A 22,892-nucleotide genomic window follows, 5' to 3' on the forward strand; every position below is an offset into this window, starting at 1 on the left:
AAAAAAATTCTGAAATTGTTGTGTGGGTGAGATGTTATTTTTTTTCTTTTTTGTTTTTTTGTTTTTTTTATCCTTCATGTGTACATTCAGACAAACCAAAAGCAGTGAAGATAATCTCCTGGGTAGTAATCAAGTCTGTCAGGTTTTCTCTCATTTTCCCCGTTTGGATCCCGTACAGCAGTTAGCAGCAGGAAGCAACTCTTATTAATGGGATTGTGTCACTGGTTGCCTAGAAGCCAGCCCTGAATCTGGGGCAGCAAAGGGGCTGACGGCTATCTGGCATCCAGGCTGCAGACAAATGCAATATGTTGCCGGGCAGAATGGCACAGGCGCTCTGCTGACATGGACGCATAGCGTTCTCCCCCAGGTCACCGACAAGCTTCAGCATCTGTTTTCACTGAGGACGTAGCAAGATGCCGGTGGCTGGGTTTGGTAGTTAACTACTTTGTCGCAATTGAATTGGACACTATTGTGTATATAAATTTTAAACTCAGTTTTATTTATATTGGTCAGGATCAGAATTTACCCACAGAGGCTTTACAATCTGTGCAGCTGAGTCTATTGAAACAAATGAAACTGGATTGCTATAGCAAAGCAGCAACACTATGAAGCAATACAGAAAGAAAACATATGGTGCAAGATCACAAAGCAGGTGACTGTCATGTCATCCCTCCAGAGAATCAGCAGCCATGTTTAAAGGAAATAACTTGATTTAAAACTGCATTGCAGACAAGCGGAGCAGCTGGTAGACCTGAGTGGTCACTGGGAATGTTTTGGCACATGGCCTTCAGATCAGCACATTGCCATTGCACTAGCCGGCAGGCACAAAGTAACAGACCTCACTGGACTGTGGGTTCTGCACATCCCTCTGAGTCAGTATCAAGCTGTTGGTGTCTTTGTACTGCTGCGGCCCTTTTAAACTGTCTTTAATTGCAAAAGAACATCAGTCATTTTCCCATCTGTCTTGGTCCACCTTTTGTAAGATTTGTTTTCATGCTGAGTGGTTTTTGGAACTTGAGTCTTGCCTCCTGCTAAGAGCTGAGCAACTTCTTTATGGGCCAATAACACTGTGCCCTGCAGGAGAACAGAAGCCAGGGATGAAGTGAGGTGGAGGGCTACACAGGAGATCCATTTTTTTCAGGAATGTCATACTGCACCAAAATTACTTACTGCAAATTTTTTTTAACAGCTAAAATGCTGGAGTCCTCCTGATTTGGCCAGCCACTTGTTGTTTTATGTCACTTACTGTATTACCCTCTTATCCAACTGTTTGATCCCCAAGCATGAACCTCCCGCAGAATCCTGTGTCTGCATCAGATATTTATGTGATATCAATCGTTGAAGAAGATTTTCCCCCAGGTAGGGTTTTTCCGCCTGTAACTTTGTCAACTTTTTCTGTACCAGCCAGTATCACTTTCTGACTATGCAAAAAAAGAAAAAAAAGATGCCTGTACTAAGAAGCAGTGAACAATAAATGACTACATGGCCTCGTGTCTGTCACAACAGCAGACAGGGTTTTTAGTACAGCAAAGCCCAGTATCAAGGTCCTGAATGTGTCCTAGGCCCCTCTTTTATGTCCGGCCCTATAGCTTTGGGATTACTGTCCCAAAGGAGATGGCAGGCAACACACTGGGCTGAAAACTGCCAGCCCCAGCAGTGTTTTTGTCATGGTGCACTCCAGCCCAGATCCATCAGCGGCCACAAATATTATATTGCTGCAACATGCAAGTGGGGTACGGAGGGAAAAAAAGCTACAAAGCAGTCTGCTGTTTTTGGGGACGATTTCTTTGATTTACAAGAGGCCCTGAAACGGGAGCAGATTCCAGCTGTGCTGACATCCAGAGGTCAAGGGCAAAGTTCCTTAGTTATGTAATTGCCTATGGGACATTCTCACATGCATACCACAGGAGAACAGGATTGAATAGCCAATCAAAAGGACCCATTTCTCCCCTGGAGTTAAATCACTGCTGTACAAACATGTCCACCCCAGAGTTTATTTGCGTTGGCTAAAATTAGGACTGTTTATGTTCTGATCAGTGAAAGCCTGGAAAAAAACACTATTGGAGACCTCACAAATAATGGACGACCAGCTTAAATAATTCACTGTAAATAAACTGATTACAGCTTTTTGAACGTGTTTGACTGCATTTTCTTCCTCATAAAACTAAAAGCTAAAGATATTTCAAATCATGCATTGTTTACATTCGTGTTTGCTTGCCAGAAGTTGTCTTCTTCGCCGACTTCGTTAGCTTGTTGTTATGTCTGTGGGTGCGTTGCTGCCGTCACCTGTTGATCAGCACAATAGTGTGAGAGCAAACACACTGGAGTCAAAAGCTCCACAGGGTCTTTTTTTAAATCTACAAAATGTGTGATGTATCCTTTTCTTCCTTTGTGTTTCTGTGCAGGGGGGGACACCTGCAGCCAAAATGGAGGTGAAGACGTCACTTTTAGACAACATGATTGGGGTCGGAGACATGGTCCTCCTAGAACCTCTGAGTGAAGATTCATTCCTCGAGAACCTGAAGAAGCGCTTTGACCACAATGAGATCTATGTAAGTCTCCCATTTTATCTGCAAATAGTGATTGCATTGTTATAATCGAACCTCAATTGGGTAGCAGCATTCTGTAGCTTCTGCTTGTCCCCGCTTCCAAAGACTGGTAAAGTCAGCTTCCCTGAGGAAGCCCGCAGATGCTTTTCAGACCTCTGTTGTTCCTCTGTTCCCTCACTCGTTTTAGTCTTGGCTACAGAGGTGGCACAGATACAGAGACCACAGTAACCAGCCAATCAATAAATCACAACACCAAGGAATGTAGATGATAACTTTAAATGAGGCTTGAAATCCAGAGCTCAGAGAGAAGAAGGGCCTGGCATAGTGGCTGACTTGCTGTTTATCTCTAGAAAAAGGGGGTTGTTGATCTGTTGTGCCTGCATCAGACTATTAGTTCTTGGCTTTTTGAGCCATGATTTTCTTCTCTGCAGGTTGGCTGCTGTAGACGTAAACCAAGATGATTACAGCTCTTCTCTGGTCACTGTTGGCTGACAGGGCCGAGGGCCCAAGGGATGATGTCACCTCGTATAGCAATGATTGCCTTAGCGGCGCGCTAGATATTTTGTCAAGCGGCAGCCCACATCCTGCTGAGGAATGGGAATTTTGTTTTCACATTTTAGACTCCTTGGTTTTCTGTCCAAAGTTATAAGCACAGAGCTTTTAATTCCCTGTGTGGTACTGACCTAAATGTTGAGTTAATTAAGTCTTTATCTTTGTCATCTTAGTTTAGTGCTGTTTAAGAAGTGAAAGTAAAAACGTGCATCTTCGTGGAAAGGTAAATCACATGGTTTGAAGTCTATAATGGAAGGCTTTTTTTGTGGCTTTTTTTCTAAGATGCACCTCAAGAGTGATGACCAGCAAAAGTGCTGAAGCCTGTACTTATCCAATAAATCTGGTGTGCAATCCTTGCATGTGAATGTATTTTTCCCCTTGTGGGGCATCTTTCCTTACAAATATTCCCAACCCCCAACCCAAACTATCATATGACAGCTCACAGCAGAGGAAACATGGCTTTGTATTCCAGAGGGACAGCACATCATGTATCCAATAACAGTGTAAAATCAAAGAGAGCGAAAATCACCCTCTTAACTGTCGCCCTGCATCTTGTGCCTGACTCTTTTTTTCTTTTTCTGAACAAGAAGAATCACTGAATGTTTCTCTCAGCCTTCATTGTTTTAACCTTTTAGCTCTGCATTGTGAGTTGCGGGATTGGATGTACTACCCTCTGTTCATTCACAATAACAGTGTAGCAGTAGATGATCAGTCCCAATCTCTTGTGTGTTGGACTAGTCTTTTCTAATAACCTTTCATGGCAGATGAAAGATATCAAGATATCTACATATGTTTTGTACATAAAAATATATGTGGCCTCACTAATTTTTTGATTAACCGTAACCCGAGACCATAACAACCTGCCAGTTTTTAAATGAACAGAAGTCATATGCTGTCTATGCTGTCTATGCTGTCTTTCACACAAATTTCCAAACTGTCATGCTGAAGTGATGCATTTTCAACATCGTGGTTAAAAAGCTAAGAGAAGTAAAAGCTGTTTCATTTATGTAGTTTTTGGGCATGTGGTATATCATCAACTGAAGAGATGGCGTTTCAGAAGCAGAGCAGCAGGTGTTAGAAATGCAACAAAAAACATCCAGCGGAAAATTGCACACATTATGTATCTCTGATGATTGATATGCCACTCTTTTAACTAAAGAGCATCTGAAAAAAACTGCATCACGTTTGATCTGAAAGGTTAATACGCATAAAAGCCTTGTCTTATATTCCCTTTTTTTGTTATTTATTCATCGACTATAAATTTGTTTTGATCTGATATGAAAAGGCTTAAAAGCCCTCCGTTAATAGCTATTTCCCACCTACAGTAATGAGCATTTTAGACACCATTTATATGATTTCATCCATCCATCCATTTTCTATACCGCTTATCCGTCAGGGTCGCGGGGGAGCTGGAGCCTATCCCAGCTGACTACGGGCGAGAGGCGGGGTACACCCTGGACTGGTCGCCAGTCAATCGCAGGGCCTTATATGATTTCATTCGTCAGAAAATTCGTAAAATAATCATGAAGTGCCTTGCAAGTTTTCTCCATGATCTCTCAAGGCTGAAGAAATGCGTATTGTGTTTTCTGCTTTTGGTCAACATAATGCCTCATTGACGTGTCGTACTTTATTTACACTGTGTGCACTCTCTCCCTTTGTACCCGTCTTCTGCACTTGAAAAGGCCTCATTTTGCCTCTAGTGGGCTATTGAACGAGAGGCTGTGGGAGGTTGTGGTGCTGCCACAGGGAAGGCCACGCTCTCGTCTTGTCAGAGTGGGTTATGCAACAGCCATTACCGTGGAAAGCAAAGAAAATGTTTCAGGTTGATATTTGAAAGTGCTATCTGGGCTTTGTTTTGAGCGTGGGAGGATGATGAAGATGATGGCTGGTTACATTCGCTTTCAGAAATATCTGACAAGTGTTATCTGTTGAACCTGTGTGAATGTTACATAAAGGTGTTCTTTTATGAAAATGTGAAATAGAGAAAACTTCTTTGCAGGTTTTTGATTTTGAAACCCACTGCTGACAAATTTGATATCTTGCAGTTTCATTATATGTGACTGATGCTTTTAACGTTTTTCATTCTGAGTTTTAGGTGTTTTTGTTGGTGCCAGTTGCTAATATGTAAGCCTGTCAGGCATCAGTATGACAGCATGAATACTTTTACTCAGACACATGCACTTACTGAAACCCTTCTTCAGCACCTTGACCTCTTTTGCAGCCTGTGTTTACTGCCCAGCCCAACGGATTCCATAAACTTTTCCTTGTTTTTACGTGTCTCCAGCTTCACTTCAGGCACTGCATGCCTCAACAATGTATTAGGTATACCCAGCTGGGAAAAGCTGAGAGAGTCAGAATTCCTCCCACCTCGACCTCACAATTAACATACATTCTGATAAAAGGACAAGTTGTTCAAACCAGTTCCTGTGAGTCTGTGTAAATCACTGAAAATGTGGATTCATGCTGTTTTCCTTCTCCCTCCAGACATACATTGGCAGTGTGGTGATCTCCATGAACCCCTACAGGTCCCTGCCTATCTACACGCCAGACAAAGTGGAGGAGTATCGCAACAGGAACTTTTATGAGCTGAGTCCACACATGTGAGTCCATCTCCCACGTCCTCTCCAAAGCCACCTTGTATTTATGTAAATGTTATGTCTTGCTTGAAGCTCAAGCACTTAAAATTTGACGGTGAGGTTTTAAATTTGGGTGGCACTTCACAAGAGTGTTTTTTAAGACTTTGCTTGGAACTGTCATCTGTCTGTTGAAGATACAGTGTATTGCAAACCTCTGTAAGCATTATCAATGTAGACCCAGTCACCAATGAGGAGGGGTTTTGTTGTTGTTGTTGTTTGGGGAGGGGGGGGGGGGCGGGGTAAGATCAGAAGGACACTAGCTCTTCTATGGAGAATCAGTCTCGTGCTTCTGCCGGCCACTCCGCATTGTGGTATGCCATCTGTCCATTGGCAACATTAAGTCAGCACTGCTGTTAGGCTGCCAAGATAAAACAAAGCCCAGCACTCGTCAATTAGCCTGCTGTGTCTGTAGGCTGCAGCAGAACCCCTCAGAGAGACAGACTGAAAGAGTGAGAGTGCCCTTGTCCCAGAACAGACACACTCCCTGCAGACAAAGCAAGTTGCTTGGCTTTACTTTACAGCCAGCTCCAAAACTGACATGACACATTTTGAGGCTTTTTCGCCCGTTTTTGTTTTTCCCTGCTTGTCTCCCCCTTCTTTTCTTTTGTATACTGATGTGTACAAAGAGGTTTTTGGTGCCCTGGTTTACCTGTTGAATGATGATAACTTCAATCGCCCACACCAAATCAAATCAAAGCAAAAAAACAAAACAAAATCTGTCTGCACCATGTCACTTTGCTTTGCTTAAGAAGCATGCACTGGGTGTGCTGTGGTTTTTAAACATCTCATAGGACTGACCAGCCTGCTGATAAATACCTTAAACACAGGTGTTGAATAATACATTAAAACTCTTAGGATGGGGAATTGGGGAATTAATGTTGTGGAATTCATAAAACGTTGCTATCCGGCTGTGAACAAATATTTAAGTGGTTTCTACCCTTAACTACGTTACCACAAGATAATTTGGATAATTACCGGAGGCTAAAGGCAAAATGGCCAACCATTTGACAAATTCTTTGAAAGGTCATTTTCATTCCATGCTGACATGAACTGAAACCAGAAGGTGCCTCACAAAGGCCGTGATGTAAAGAATGAAAGATTTGTATGAGCTAAATATGCAAAAACCAAAGTACGTGCTTTTTGTTTCATGAAAAAATGTTTTGCCTTATTTGCATGAGACTCAATTAGTTCTCTGCTGTCCGTGTGAACTGTCCTGACTGAATCTGGCTGAAACTTTAAAGAAACCAATATGGTGTCTAAGCCATCACAGAGCCATGCTGAAGGAGTTACACTAAACCAGAGCTTCAGCTTCATTTTAGCTTTAACCAGAGTGCATCACAATAGAACATACAACTAGAAAATGAATGTACAATCCAGACCCTCTAGAAAGAAGCCTGCAACATCCTCTCTGTTCTTAACTACTGCATCTACAGTGTTTAACTTGGTATAAACAAACTGAAATTCTTTCTATTGACTGGAATATACATCCTCTAAATATGTGAAAAATCATCTTGCCATTAGTCTTTAACTAAAGAAGATTAAGCCCTGTTTAATAAGACAGGCTCTTGTACAAGACCTTAAATGCCAGTCAACGGCAGATTGTTTCAACGTGCTACATAAATTGATCCTAATCCTGCGGTCAGGCCATCTGGCCCCAGCTTTGTGGCTTTGCATTGATCATCCTCAAGCAATGTTAAGCCCCCCAGTCCTGTCAAATGCAGCTCTGGCATTTTTAGCAAACAAAATGGCTCATTATTATTGCAGTTCATCCTCTATTAACTTTCGTCACTCTATGCTACGCCATCATGTTGCCTGTTTCATTTTAAATCGTTTGTTTAGCGCAGCTCATACTTGTATGACTTAAACAATAAGCCCCGTGGTTTAAAAAAAATACACCAGTATTTTCAAAAATGTTGTCTGGAAATTCTAGCTAATTAAAAGTTAAGACACTTTCATCTCTATGTGGTCAGTTTATCTATATAAATTAAACTGTGACTTAACGTTGGTTAGCTAAAAACATAGCAGGGTTGAAGTTTTTTCCATAATTTGTCGGCATCTGAGATGAAATTTGGGATTTGACTTTTTGTAAAGCTTTAAAATATCTAAGCCTAGAAGCGGCTGGATAGTTGTGGTTTAGAACATTTGGATGTTGTAATTTGAATACATTATACTTGACTGGTATTCAAATCAGAGCAGCGAGTATGCATCACCCTGTTTGTTATGCTTCAAACACAAAGCAAGTAATTTCTTTGACTTGGCGCTCTCGCTTATCTAAACATTAATTTGGGAAAGTTTGCATTTGAAGACAACAAAAGAAGAAAAGTAAATAAATTCATTAGACAATTTAATTTGAGATAAGTGTTAGTTGTAGCCTTACATGTGAGAGCTAATTAGTCCAGCTGCTGAATCGCAGGAAAATCACTGAGTTTCCCAAGAAATCTAGTGTCCAGTCAGTATTTTTAAATCTAAAAAAATCCTCCCATTTCCAAATCAGAAAAAAGATTGTTTTGTTTTTCATGACCCTGTTTTTATTATTATTATTATTATTATTATTATTTGCGTGATTGAACTTATCACCAGTGACTGAATGGGATCAGTGTTGGGCTTTAATTAAGGTCACAACAGGGGGTCCCTAGGAATATTGTTCTTCCTATCTTTGATCCTCGTTAGAGACTCGGAACAGTATAAAATCAGCAGCTCAGAGCAGGCTGCATCAGTTTAAGGCCCAAGTAGTCCACAAGTGGTGTTTGGATTTGCTGTATGAATATGTACACCCTGTGTTAAATCTGAGTGGTGGGGAGCTAATCTCCCAGTCTGAAGCTACCAGCTTTATCAAATTTCTCACTTTAGTGTGACTGCAGAGAGTCTTTACAGAACAATTAACAGGGAGAAGATAGCTCAACCCCTAAACCCCCTTCAAAACCAGCAACCCCCCCACACAAACACAAAGTGTAAATAACACTAATGTGTCGTTCAGCAGCACCCACCTGCAGTCTAAGGTTTGAGATTTCTGAACCTGGACAACACCACATCAGAATGTCACAAATCTGTTTCTCCGACTTCTTGGCAGAACAATGAGTTTATAGACAAAGTCCCACTCCTGCTGATGCGTCAAACCTATGCTGGCCCTAAAACAATCACTGGTCCTCACAAAACACAGCTCACTGTGTGTATGAATGTTCATTCTTTGTCAAAGTTGGTGTTGTGGGAAAACCCCTGGCATCCTGGATAGTCTGTTTGGGTGAGATGAAAGATTAATGTAGCTTATGGCTATTGATTAAAGCCAGGAAAGAGTGTCCAAGTGGGAGTTGTTCTGTCAGACATGTTGATTTTGATTAATGCCCTCACATCACTATTGTGTGTGTGTGTGTTTCTTGCCTTATGTATGTATGGAAATTGCTTTGTGTATTTTGTATGAACAGAAGCAACCATTAGTGAGTGTGTGCAGGTGCTCATCTGTGTGTGTGCGTGTACTCATGTCTGGGAGGACTGCAGCAAGGTCCCCTATCTCTAAAGTTGTGTGGAGACTAACTGTTAAGTTCCTTCTTAATTAGAGTTATTGTAGATAAACAGTGGTTCTTGTCCAGCCCAGAGACCAGTACGGTACAGTACAGTACATTCTAATGGAAGCAGCAAGTTCAGAGTTTCAGAAGCTCTCTTAGTATTTAATCTCAGAAGTAAACAAAAGTAACTTGCAAGATGTAAAGAAAGTGAATTTTCTATGCATATTTTCCTCACTAAACAGAAACATACAACAGCACACCTTCTATGTACAAGCTATAGGTCACACAACCAAGATAGGAAGCTCATTATAATAGAACTCTACTATATTTAAAATATATCCTCTTGCCATCTTCAGTTCAACATTTTTGTGAAAATTTTTAAAATTTTTAAAAGATCTGATTGGTATCTCAGTTTCTGAACACCTGAATGTAAACCCAGCTGAGGACCACACATTTGTCCACCATTTCCTCAGCCGGGCAATTTAGCAAACTGCTCACTGCCCAGATGAGGCACCTCATAATTAACTGGCAGGTGCTTTTCTCCCCACTACGCATAGTAGGCATTACAGCACTAATCAGTGACCTTTCTCCTCGCAGAGCAGCATTACAGATGGCCTGGAGTCATCTTTTGTATGTCCCTTGCCACCCAAGCCAGACACAGATTGAGAGAAGAGAGTGTGTGTGTGTGTGTGCATTCAGCCCCATGTCTCTAGGGCAGGATTGTATTTCCCCAATGTTTAATGAGGTATTGAGACCCCCGATGCTCTCACCACTCAATACCTTGTGCCGCTAGAGCACTGGCTACAGGGGGCATCACGACTGGCTAATGGAGCAAAGAGGCTCTGTGTAAGCCGTATGTCAGGGTTTTCAGCTGTCGTGCATATGGTTATGACAGCTTGACTGTGAAATGTGCTTTATTGTTATAGTGTTGGACATCTAGAAATATTCAGTAGTTCATTAATTTAGTTTGTCCATTCAATACCTCATCATAGCAGGCCTTATGATGATGCACAGGTCACTTGGGATTAAAGCTCTCAGTCTTTTATTCACTTAAGTAAAGATTTTACCTTTGCTCCTGTACTATAGTATCACTTCTCTGTACATAAGTCATAGATTGTCTGCCGAAACTGCAGTGTGTCTGCATCCTTGGCAAAAACCACAAAGCACTGATTGAAACCTTTTATTGTTATAATTGTGGTGTCCTTTATGTCAAAAGCACTGAAGAAGATCAAGGTGATTGAGTGTCTGATCATTGTCACACTTGAAGCATGTTCATTACGTGGTCTCATCCTACATAATGTATGTACATTAACTGGTGCTTTTCAGCAGCTTATTAAATTTCTCTCAACCTTTTACATAAAACTGAGATGTTGTCTTTGCAGTAGTCCTGTATTTAGCCATATTTCCAGTGTTGGACACAACATCCACCTAAAATGAACAAATGGACAAAAAAAATCTTATGTTGCATAAACTGGAAACAGTTACCTTAAACAATTTCAGTGGAGATTTAAAAGCAAGTACACTGACCTGGAGGGCTGTTTTCACAACCTAATTCAATTTAAATTTGATTTAAATTCTTCCATAGTAATCAACTCTGACATTTCGAGGTTCTCCTGTCGATTATTCCAGGAAAAAGGAACTTACTGCTCCATTTGTGGGTAGTCTGAACTTTGGAGCCATTTGCATGACATCATATCTGTGTTTGCCTTTATAGATAGATAGATAGATATACTTTATTGATCCCAAGCTGGGAACTTGCAGTGCAGCAGCAGCATTACACACAGTGATGATAACAGCACAATGAAATAAATAAAAAAAAAAACTATACATGTTAAAATAGCAATATAAAATGAAATATAAAAATGTATATACAACAAATAAGCTGTATTGATTGTAGTGTAAAAATGAAATAAAATGTAAGGTACAGTGAACCGAGTATGTAAAACATATAAAGTGCGTAGTGACTGTATGTTATGACCAGAGTTTAGCTGTTATTGTACAGCGTGATGGCATGTGGCAGGAAAGATTTCCTGTATCTGTCCCTTCGACAGCGGAGCTGCAGCAGCCTGTGGGAGAAGGTGCTCCGCTGTCTGTCTACTGTGTGATGGAGAGGGTGCTGATCGTTGTTCATGATGGATAACAGTTTATTCAGTGTCCTCCTCTCCACCACTGTCTCAAAAGACTCCAGCCTGAGACCAAGTACAGAGCCAGCCTTCTTGATGATCTTATCAAGTCTGTTAGTGTCGCTGGCTCTGATGCAACTGCCCCAACCCACAACAGCAAAGAAAATGGCGCTGGCAACAGCAGACTGGTAAAAGATCTCCAACATCTTGCTGCTCACGTTGAAGGACTTCAGCTTTCTCAGGAAATAGAGTCTGCTCACCCCCTTCTTGTACACAGCCTTGATATTCGGTATTCCTGCCTGCGTTGTCAGTTGGAAAACCAGTTTTGAATTTCCTGTATTATGAATAGAATGTACTGGATCAGTTCACTGAAATACATATGTTGCCTATCTTGTATTGGCATTAAATTCAAAATTCTGGATTGAAATGTCGTCTAAACTGCTATACTGCTGTACTCGCATGTAATCTTGCGGGTAAATTAGTTTGCCATGTTGAGCTTAGTTGTTACATCAAGGGTCAGTGATTGTTTAAAATCTCCTGACTTCCCTAAAAGCTCTTGATAACACATATGAATGTTAGTTATAAGAAAGGCACATCTCTTTGGATCTGTATATTCCTTCAATTTTTGTCCATTTCAGCTGCAGATATTTGCTAACAAGTTTATGCCACATGTACCCTGTTTTGGTGTTATATAATACGGACTGTTTTCCAGGAGGCCTACGTAAGTTGCAGCACAGAACCTGTACGTAGGTAGATTGAAGTGGGCACTTGTTGAAATGGCATTTTGACTCAGGTGGGCAGTGTGAATCCTCTCCAGCATGTGTGTTGGCGTAATGGTGAGCTCAGAGAGAGATGATTGGGAAAGCGTGTGTGTATGTGTTCCTTTTTCCACCCACCTCTTCAACCTAAGAAGAAAAAAACATCATGCAACATGCAAATGTATTAAATCAGATAATGTAAACATTTATGCATGAATTATAATGCTGTTTTATAATGTAGTCTAGGATTTCTTATAGAGTCTCTGATGCTAGTTAAGAAAATAAGCACAATTTTTATTTATAGTCATTTTATTTCTGCATTTAGGGGTTTGTTCCGTTTTGCATACTGAATTTCTCATGAATCAGGTTATATTTGGTAGCATCTGCTATCTGAGATTACCAACCCTGTTGGCAATCATTAATGGAGAAAGGTTATGAATTCCCCTATTGTTTTCAAAGGTAATACTTCTACCTGCCCACAGTTTAAGGCAGTACTGGTTAAACATTACCTGCTCTGTCATTTATTGCATTTGTGAGTTTGGTACTTTATTTTATAGATTTTCCTTTGTCTGTGACTGTCCAAAACCCATTGTAAATGCTCTTTATTGAATGTCAGAACAACTGGTATCAAGCTTTTTATTTGCACACAGCTTGCATAACACACAAGAGAGGCTTAGTGAAATGGAGGCAAATAGGAGATCCTTCTATCGTGTGCAGAATATTGTTCCATCTTGAAATCTCATATTTTTGACATTGACAAGGTACTAGGTAACAATTATCTGAAAACTTGAATTGTTATTTGGGGAAGTGTGACTGAATAGTCTTTTTTAGGCTTCAGTCTAACATACAGCAGCACTGTAGCTCAGGCAAAACAGTGTAGAATCTGATGGAGAACTGCAGCTCCTGCTGTTGTAGTGCTGCTTTATTTTATTTATTTAGTTTTTCATTTGAATCCAGCACATGCACTCTGTATTAGTTCAGACTTATGACAAGCTATGTGCTAGTTAGATGCTACAGCAACCAACCAGATAAAAATGCAATTAAGTAGAGTAAAATAAACAAAAAAGCCATAAGATTCATTCTAAAGCCTTTTTCTTGGATCAGTGTCACTAACTGTTCCTGTCTCTTGTTTATGCTGTCGCCTGAATGCAGTATTAGCTGATTCTGGCACGCAACTGAAAGTCATGTGATGCAGACATGGAGATAAGCTGTTTGCCATCAGTCAAAATAAATTTAGAGGATTTTCTGATTTTCCCCCAACATTGCAACATGCTGCTTTGATGAAGTATCATTGACCGATCACTGCAGTGCTCTTTCACTTGTTGTTTCATTATGGTGATGTATTCATTTCTTGTTGAAGACGGTCTTCATTTGAGCCACAGAAGCCCAGCTCTTCTATAAAATGCTGCAGGAATCACTGGATGATGACACTGTTTGGATTCACAGTTTCACAGCTAAAAACCTTTTCAGCTTCCTTACATCTAATGAACCATGGTCTTTTCCCTCTATAATATTTCATTATGCACTGTTTTATTTTGGCTCTGGAAAAAAAGAACCCCTTGACAACTTAATCGCCTCCCACCAAAACCTCTTGGTCTGCGGTCTCCTTATTCACTGGTGTAGAGGAAGAGAAGGTGTCACCCACCACCGTGGTGCTGATGTGGGGCCAACATTACACTGTCGGTCAGACCCACAATGACTCTGTCTGTTGTCTGAATGGGCTCAGTAGGTCACATGGTTACCCTGAGGCCTTCTTATTCTTGCATCTTTGAAGGCAGGCCAAGAGATCTTGCTCTAAATTAGGCATGACGGTTTATTTCTATGCTGCCTTTGTGTGTTTTTGAGTTTGTGTGCAGGGGGTGTGCAGTGCTTGTAGGGCTTACAGATTACAACTTCTTCAAAATGAAAAAAGCCGTTTAGATTTCATTAAAACAAAATGATGACTGGTGTGTTTATTGTATGCCAAATTGCCTCCTAAGTTACCCTATCACCGCTTGTTGACAAGCTATGTAGCATTTAAAAGGCTAATTTTTAAATGGAGTCTGGCACAGAACTCACTCCTGATTAAATGCACTGGGGCTACATTACATCCCTTCCAGCAAACTAATAGTGACAGGAAAAACAGCATCACCAGTCTGTTTTAACTGAATGTCCTTTGGTCTAGCTCAGCTAAAAATGCAAAAGCACTGAATCCGTTTAGCACGTCTTTCACTGGTCCCAAGGCCTCTGATGACCTGAAGTGACCAGAAACCCTGCCACAGTGGAAGGCTGAGCCTGAGACATAGTGAGCAGGGTGAAGACAGGAAGTCCTCAAACCCGACAGAGCTGGTTCTTTTTGGGCTATAAAAAGACATCTTGCTCCTGTGTTTCCATCATCCTGTCTGTGGCTGCACACATGTGGCTATGTATTTCTTTTCCTTAAGTATATTTCTCTATCCTGTCTATCTTGTCGCCAAAGGCACAATGCCTTCGTCATTTATCGTCGTGTGACATATCAAGATTCAAACAATTCAGTCAACTCTTTGAACCCTTTCAGCACCTGATGATTGGAAGCTATTTGAATATTCCTTTTTATATGTGTGTATGCTGCATGCTGATTCATACAAATCCTCTGAAACAGGCTCAGAAGAGCCTTTGTTTGAGTATTGCTTTGAGGATGTTTTGCTGTCGTACTCAGCGTGCTTATTTCCTGCTTTTCCTGGGATCATACAAACAGCTTGAGCTTGTGTTTTTCCCTGCTGTGGAACACTAAATTGATGTGGAGAAAAGTAAATTAAAGCCCTGGACCCCCTCGAAGTTTGATGTATGGGTGGGGGAGTATCAGTGAGTAATTTAGCCAACATCTCAGACAACCTCTAGTGAGTGTTGAAAAAATTAGAGATCTGTGGGAGCAGTGCTTCACTCTGAGCTTTTAATTTAGAGAGTTGGACGTGTTCTTTATTGCACCTTGTATGTTGCACACTGAAAGTGCTCTTTTGCTTGTTATCATGATCTTGTGTCAGATTCTTGCCCTGTGTGCTGATCTTCTACTAACCACCTGTTTTGCAGCAACGCATTATTATAACCAGTACACAGAAAGGCCACATCTGTCAGAATCAAGGTTGTTTGTACATATCTGCTTCCTGCCCACCCACACCAGCAGGCTCACCTGAAATCTCTGAATGCAAGCCATTGTAGTGATTTTGAATGTTCGTGTGTGTTTCTCTTCCACCTGGTCATAAACCATTGCTTCCTTGGCTGCTCCATCAGAGCTGGGCGGATTTCCTGTGACCTCTGGAGGAGCCAGATCACACTGAGATCACAGGCTACTGTCCAACCCCCCTGAGCTCCCACCCCCATGCATACAAACACCTAATACAATCATAACTGGATTTAACATCAAAGTGCCAGACTGAGTTCATCCATTTTAGTAATGGAAAAGGATGTAAGTATGTGAAAAGCATTTATGTGCTGCATATCAGTATTGAGGACATGGCCAACAGCCTTTGAGAAAGATATCATTGCTTGCAAAAGTCCTGTCATGTCCCAGTAAATGGGTGGGCTGCACTCCAGCCTATGCATCCCACCGTCATTAGTATCTACAAATCACTTTAAAGTGTGCTGAATCTGCCCTCACAGTACTTCACCCGTTTTAAGATTCAGGTCACACATTGCCAGACCATCATCTCCTCCTGTGCCCCAGTTACCAGAGGTTGGTAGTAAAAAGAACTGACTAGACTATTTTCTACTGCTTACCTCATGCCAATGTGGCTTTGTGTTCACCGCTGCCACGTGCAAGCCCAAATTACAGCCTGCAGGCAGATGTGAAGGGGAGGTGCCAAGCAGCACTTATAGTCCAAGGCCTTATCCCAGCCTAACCCTGCACATGCAGCTCCACACGCTGATCAGGGAGTTCTTTGGGATTTGGGTGCCTCACTCACTGCTCCCTCTGCCTTTGATGGTGACCTTGGTACTTCATCATTTTGATTTCTACATTTGTGAAGTTGCACAGCCGTTTACCGTTCTCGCTGCTTTCATCGTCCTAATGATAGCACAATGTTCTAGCCACAGGGTTGTGCATTAATTGTAGGTCTGACATATTTTTCTTTCTTTTGTATGTGGAAATGAAAATACAGATTTGTTTCTTCTGAGTCAGTTGTGGCTTGCACTTCTTTCTTTTAACTGTTTAAGATTTGAACATGTATTTGCTCTTGCCCAATATTGGGTGTGGTCCCCCTCCTTCTTCTGCTCTCTATTTATATTGTAATTATGCGATGTCCATTCATATTCATATGACTAGCTATTTTCTGTGTGTGTGTGGCAAAGGACCTCCTACTCCTATTCTACACCCCTCACCTCCACTGGGTATAGTCCCCTACCACTGGCCTCTTCTTGGGGCGAGATAATCGTGTGATGGTTTGGTCATTGTCAGGATCAGGTCAGACAGCATGAGTGTTTTCACAAAGCAGACATCTGCTGTGCTGTGCTGCCCTTTTGAACAGTGACGTAATGTCCTGTGTCAAGTCTTATCCATACAAACGCAGTGCACAGGAGAGGGTAGGGGTTGGGCTGCGATCCGAGATGGTAGATGTTTTCAGACAGAGAGACTTGTGCTTTAATGGACAGGAAATATTTAAGGTCCCTTGTAAAAATAAATGAATAATAAAAAAAATGTTTAATATTATATATCCTGATTGTTGGCCTCCATGTTAACATTATTTACCCTTTTCTGGGAGTGGATCTGGTGTGGTCAGTCAGTTCAGAGAGTCAAGGAACTACTAAACTACTACCCAATGAAGAAGTCTTTTGGCTGAGGGACACAACAAAACAGGGACCCACATCACTAAAAATGGGAGGCCATAGCGCCTCTAGTGTTCAGTACCCCAGAGAGGAAAGAGAGAGAGAGAGAGAGAGAGAGAGAGAGAGACCGGCCGGCCGGTTCTGGGGCTGCATGGGCTTTTGTCCAAAACAATGTGTGATGGCGCAGAACCCTAAGCTCCATTAGCCAGTCTGAGCTTTAACTTTGTATTGTAGCCTGGAAAGCATTCATCTGGCTGTCCATCTCTGGGCCCCTCTCAGTCATGGCTTCTTACTAGCAATCAGCTACTTTTCAAATTGGAGGTCAGTGTTAGTTCAGTGTATGATTATACGCTCCAAGTTCACCACACTGACTCCACTAATACACTCATCGCTTTACCCCCAAATTAGATTTAGACTTTTTTAGGCATTAGCTGCTTTTTCCACATCTTGTATATTTGTGGAAGTTTAAGTAGATAGTAACCAAAACTGCAGAAAGATACTCTGTGACCATTCAGCTTTAAAAGCAGTAACTTCATTTCACTTTGATTTGCAGTGTGCTTAAATTTGAACCCCTACGAGTAAATTTAACCCCAGCAACCATTGGTGCTCAGAGTTCAATATACCATTCCAGATCCAGCTACAGAGCCCATCCGTATTGCTGCATTAAAACCCCTGCCAGCATCTGTGAATGTCAGACATTCCTTCCTGCATTCATGTGTAGTACACTTGCTGCATATAAAAACTTGATTAATGATATTACTTAGACCTGGGAGACTTGGAATGCCCCCACCCTCTAGGCAAGGACTAAATTAGACACTGGGGAGAGACTATTTTGATGCATTCCTCCAAAATTACCTCAAGCTAGATTTACCCTCTACTCAATGTGAAACATACAACTTAAAGATGTTGATCTTAGCTCGATATTGGAGAAAGGCTGTGATATTGAACCTTTGATGGTTTGGACACAAGCAGCTTTGAGTTATGTTAAGGCTCAGTCCACCTGTAAAGCTAGGAGGGATTCATCATTGTTCTCAGAGGCACTTCTGCAGGGAAGATGCTGCATGTTTAAAACAAAGTTTTCTGACTGATCTTCTCCCTCTCAGTTATGTGAACTTTTAGCCCAGATTCCCTCCTGTGATGGGCCACCAGTGCAGGCAGACTCGAAGAGACCTTGTAGGACTCATCAAGGAGCTCTTAGATGAGTCACATCTCACAGTCTCCAGAATCCCTATTACCTTGTCTCAAACTAGCTCAGCTCAGTGTTTCCAACAGCAACATTTTGAGTGTCATAAGCTAGAATCATAGCTATTACCAGACATGGCTTTGGAAAAAATGCCTGAGTGATGAATGCCAAAGTGTGCGTGTGTGTGTTTAGGAGGGAGGGGGGGTTACTGGTGACAAAGAAAGCTAATTTGCAGTCTCCTGTCCTGCTTGAGGAGAAAGTTAGAACATGGTTCTTCATGCAGTGCAGTCTCTTTCCTTGTCAAGTGGAAGCTGTAAAAAGCTATTGCAGGGTGTATCACATTAAAATTACACATCGCTCAACCACACAAGAAAAAAAGTTGTCATTGTGATATAGCCCTCACACCATCCACGCCCATCTCCCAAACCATCATAAGAGGTTGTCTGCGTAAGGAGAACAAATGTTATATTGTTCTGGTATCCAGTGGGGGCGAGACTGCAATCAGTCCCACTTTCCCATTGTATCTCTGCCCTGGAATGTATGACAATAGGCTTCATTTTATAATAGAAGCTCGTCTGTTATCATTAACCAGTCCACCGAGGGTTATTTTACATTCTCAGTGGCTAACTGCATCACTTCAACACCTGCCAGGGTATAATTAAGGAAGATACAGTTTTAATTGATGTGTTTTTTTGAGAAACAACGGAAATCCCCAAGTTATTATGTGACTGTTAAAACAATTAGTTTAGGTACTTTTACTGTGTAGATTGTGGTTGATTGCAGGAGCTTTAAGCTGCGTAGTAGTTCAGTTTAGGCGGCGGAGTAGAAAAGGGTCAGTGTTCCAACTACTCAAGGCAAATCCCAAATGTGAACTGGCCAGCGTAGCTAAATAAAGCTGCTGTGGCTGTCCTGCAGATGCGACCTAATTCCCAATCAAGCCACATGTCATTGATTATGATGATGCTGTGTGGCTTGGCCAAGTGGCGTACCATTCTTTTGAACTCTTTCTTAAGCCTATGGTCTCTTCAGCACCTCCAAAATATGCCAGAAAATTATATTTTCAAAATAGCTGATAGCATGTGCTTGTAATGTGAAGGCTTATGACTTTGTGCTCTTTGTCCTCCAGCTATGCCTTGGCAGATGAGGCCTACCGTTCACTGAGGGACCAGGACAAGGACCAGTGCATCCTGATCACTGGGGAGAGTGGGGCTGGGAAAACTGGTAAGTGACTAAATGCTGAATATTTTTCAAGTCAGTATTTGTTCACCACAGTCAGCGCTGTGGCATATACAGATATATGTAGTTACATATTCATGGCTTGAATGCCGTCAGCACAAACACACAACTCAAAGGCACAAAATGTCTCCCAATCAGCGTGGACGATTGTCATCTTTTCCTTTGTTCTTGTTTCTAGTGCTGACCTAAGCTTTGTGTTATGTGTAGCCCAAAAGTGTTTCTAAAGGTCTCTGGTAGATAATGGTTGTTATGTATAAAGCCACAGTGCTGATTTAGATCAGATGTACCTTTTATAACAGCTAGCTTTGTTCCAGTTTGCTGAGTGCATGTTGGAACACGAAAGATGACAGTAACTTGATTTGCTGACACATTTGCAGTCATCATTCATACTTCCCAGTCAAGAAACTTAAAAGCTCATACTACATTAACTGTAGCCTGCTGACTGTAGAGGCAGCTGCATTCATGTCCCTGGTCATTTATTTCTGTAGGGTTTTATAATAGCGAGGCCATGATCTGGGGTAGTTTCACGCACCTTACAGAAACCCAAGAGTAATGGAATTTCCTGGTCTCTGTTAGCAGCGCTGTGTCGCGGGTAAAAGCCACATTGAGTTGGCAGAGGACAAACTGAAACGGGAGAATAATCTACTCATGAAATATCCTCCTGTACAGTGAAGGCACAGACGTACATTCAACAGTTTGACCTTTGCCCTGTTTTTTTTTCCTTGAGTTGTCCCCTAAAGTATTTATAGCACTTTGCAAGTTCCTGGACTTGATGCTAGCAGGGATCTCACTGTTGGCTTTAAACTCAGAAAATTGTAATTTACCACACTGGGTTTGCACGTGTTCTTTGTGTGGGTGATTCATAATTACAGTGTCTATTTGGTTTAAATTGAAATTGGCCGTGTGGCTTTAAACAAGATGGTGGGCAATATTGGGGGGGGGGGGGGGGGGGGGAGAAAAAAACGATTGTATCAGCATTAAGTATTGCAGTGTTATCTCAGTGTTGTAATATTGAACAAAGTCCTGTTCTCCTTACTTTAATTGTAAAATTGTAATCCATCAGTGGACTGCTGATATATCATTTGCTTGCACTGATAGTCACCTAACTGTTCTTATGCTGTTGATGGTTTTGAACTGTTGGCACACTGATGTCTGACTGGAGCTCAGATTTGAGGACGCAACTTTCCCTGTAGCACTTTGGCAGCAAACATCAAGAGCCATTAAGCCACACAGCCATTTCACCTACAGCTGCTGTCAATGCTTTATAAGACTGTCAGTTATACAGAATGATCAGAATCATTTCAACAGTGAAAAGCAGGGACAGACAGGACAAAGCGATGGAAAGTTGCATACAGTTTGACAGATCACGTTTTTCGTGATGCGTCAGCCTTTATTTGGACCCTCTCGACCGCTCATGGATATTAAAAAACCTCTCTCCAAGAAGCTGCTCAGCCAAGTCGAGGAGATAATTTGGATTTGGCTAATCTCATCGGCCCCCGAAGCTTTGTAGTGGAATAAGGCCATCTAAAATGTGCCTGCCCCACTGATATGGGTCATTGACATTCATGTCTGTCTGGGGGTTTTCATGTGCCTCATCTTGCTGTGGCTTCTTTAAGAGTGAGGAGCCGTGACAGTCATTATCATCAGATGCCAACATAGGGCACTGGAGACATAACATAGTCCTGTCGTCTGCTCGAGATGACAAAGAAAGTTTATTTTGCTACCCTGAGACATGAATGAAAAAGATCAGGAAAGCAGTGGCTCTTGATCTCCCTCCATTGCTTTGGATAAATGTGCAAGCATGTCTGCGCTGTCGGTGTGCCAGGCTCATCAGCAGTCTGTACCAGCAACTACTGTCGAGCTCTGCTCTATCCCTCCTTGGCACATAACACACATCACCAGTTCTGGGTCACTGTCATCTCGGTGGACTGAAGAGATGATCCTGACGCCAGCAGTCATTTTACAAGGCATGTCACTTGTTTCAAACAGCGCAAGGTGCCTTTTGAGTCTGTGGCCCGTTCCTAATCCTGAAATGATTTTTGGGAGCACGCTTCACTCACAACGCCCTCTCTCTGAGTCTGTCAGATCAGCTTCAGCTCAAACATGAGAAGTGGATGAACGGGAAACATCCATCGGTTTCTTCAGTCGATCCATCCAGTGAAATCAGTCATTTGAGTGATGATAAAATGATGCAATAATGGTAACTATCTAACTAAACAAAGTGGGTCTCCACTCTGAGGCCTCATCCTCCTCCTCCTCCTCCTCCTCTGCACCCCAGACCAATGAGTGATCCCCACCCTGCCCTGATGGGTGTCAGGGGAGATGAGGTAAGGGGGAATTTATGGGGAATGGTGAGATGGGTGGACACGTACCGCGTGTTCCTCTGTCATGTCTAACAAAAAACCTTAAACCTAATATTTATCTGTGTGTGTGTGTTCCAGAGGCCAGTAAACTGGTGATGTCATATGTGGCAGCGGTGTGTGGGAAGGGCCAGGAGGTGAATAAGGTCAAGGAACAGCTGCTGCAGTCCAATCCCGTGTTGGAGGGTGAGTGAGTGCCATTCACACTCGAGCTGCGTCCCACTTCAGGGCCTGGATTGTCTGAAGTTCACGTTGGGAGACCCAATCTGTGTTAACAAGCTGACGGAGCTGTTCAAAGTGCAGCCGAGAAAAGCTGCCTTTTTCCCACAAAATTTGGGATACATGATTTATTTGTATTTGCATCTCCATGCAGCTATCACGATGCATTGGTTTAACAGTGTTTTATGATAATCTTTGATGCATTTGCTTTGGTTTTGAAATATGTAAAGAATAGAAAACCTCCTGACAGTTACAGTCACACGGCAAGTGCAAAACAAAACTTTATTGACAAACATGTAACATGGAAATCGTGCTGTCACAGATGAGTAAACTAGGCTCAAAAGAGGTATGTAAAGCTCTTTTTATTTCCTCAGTTTCTTCTGAGACACCACACACACACACACACACACACACACACACACACACACACACACACACACATATGCTGTCTCATTCCCACAGCTCACCGCTGGTACAGGAACAGCTGTGTTTTAATTGGGGGCAGTGGACAGGAAATGCCCATGAATGATGAAGCTGTATGCCCGGTTTGCTGCAGAAACCCTGCACATCTGCAAGAGTTTAGCTCCTGCCGATCTAATTGCTAAAATGCTTTAAAGGAAAATGAAGGGGGAGTTGGGGGTGGTGTAGAGCACTGTAATCGTGCCACTCATATTGTGTCTGTGTGATTCTTTCAGATTCTTAATTGATTTCTTTGTCACCCTCTAGTTCTTTTCATTTCTTGCTCCAGTTCCTCTTCCTTTGTTAACGATAGACTTAAACACAGTTTTAATCAGCTGTTATGAGTGATCAAGCACTTAGTGCTAATTGCACTGCAATGCGTGACGTTAATAGGTTTTAATGTAGAAGTGTGGTTAGAAGCAAAGTGAGAGGACTCTGGATCACAAAAAAATACTGTTCTATAAGACTAACCTGGCCAGATAACACGAGGCTGCTGTACGCATGTGTGCTTGTGATTGCATTTAATATGCTCACA

General features: G+C 41.9%; 1 protein-coding gene across 8 annotated transcripts in view; it reads left to right on the forward strand.

The window, feature by feature from the left end:
• Window positions 1-22,892, forward strand: part of myo1b (myosin IB) — a 54,011-nt gene that overhangs the window by 5,812 nt on the left and 25,307 nt on the right. For 7 of the 8 annotated variants that reach the window (XM_046403106.1, XM_046403108.1, XM_046403109.1 and 4 more), the window contains exons 2-5: window positions 2,406-2,552; window positions 5,586-5,701; window positions 19,210-19,304; window positions 21,761-21,865. In XM_046403106.1, the coding sequence (XP_046259062.1) occupies window positions 2,427-2,552; window positions 5,586-5,701; window positions 19,210-19,304; window positions 21,761-21,865 (442 nt within the window). In that variant the 5' untranslated portion in view covers window positions 2,406-2,426. Of the gene's footprint in view, window positions 1-2,405; window positions 2,553-5,585; window positions 5,702-19,209; window positions 19,305-21,760; window positions 21,866-22,892 lie in introns of those variants that run through there. The other variant, XM_046403113.1, reaches the window with a different exon arrangement.

Source organism: Scatophagus argus, chromosome 11, assembly GCF_020382885.2.
Source record: "Scatophagus argus isolate fScaArg1 chromosome 11, fScaArg1.pri, whole genome shotgun sequence".
NCBI classification, from domain to species: Eukaryota; Metazoa; Chordata; class Actinopteri; family Scatophagidae; genus Scatophagus; species Scatophagus argus.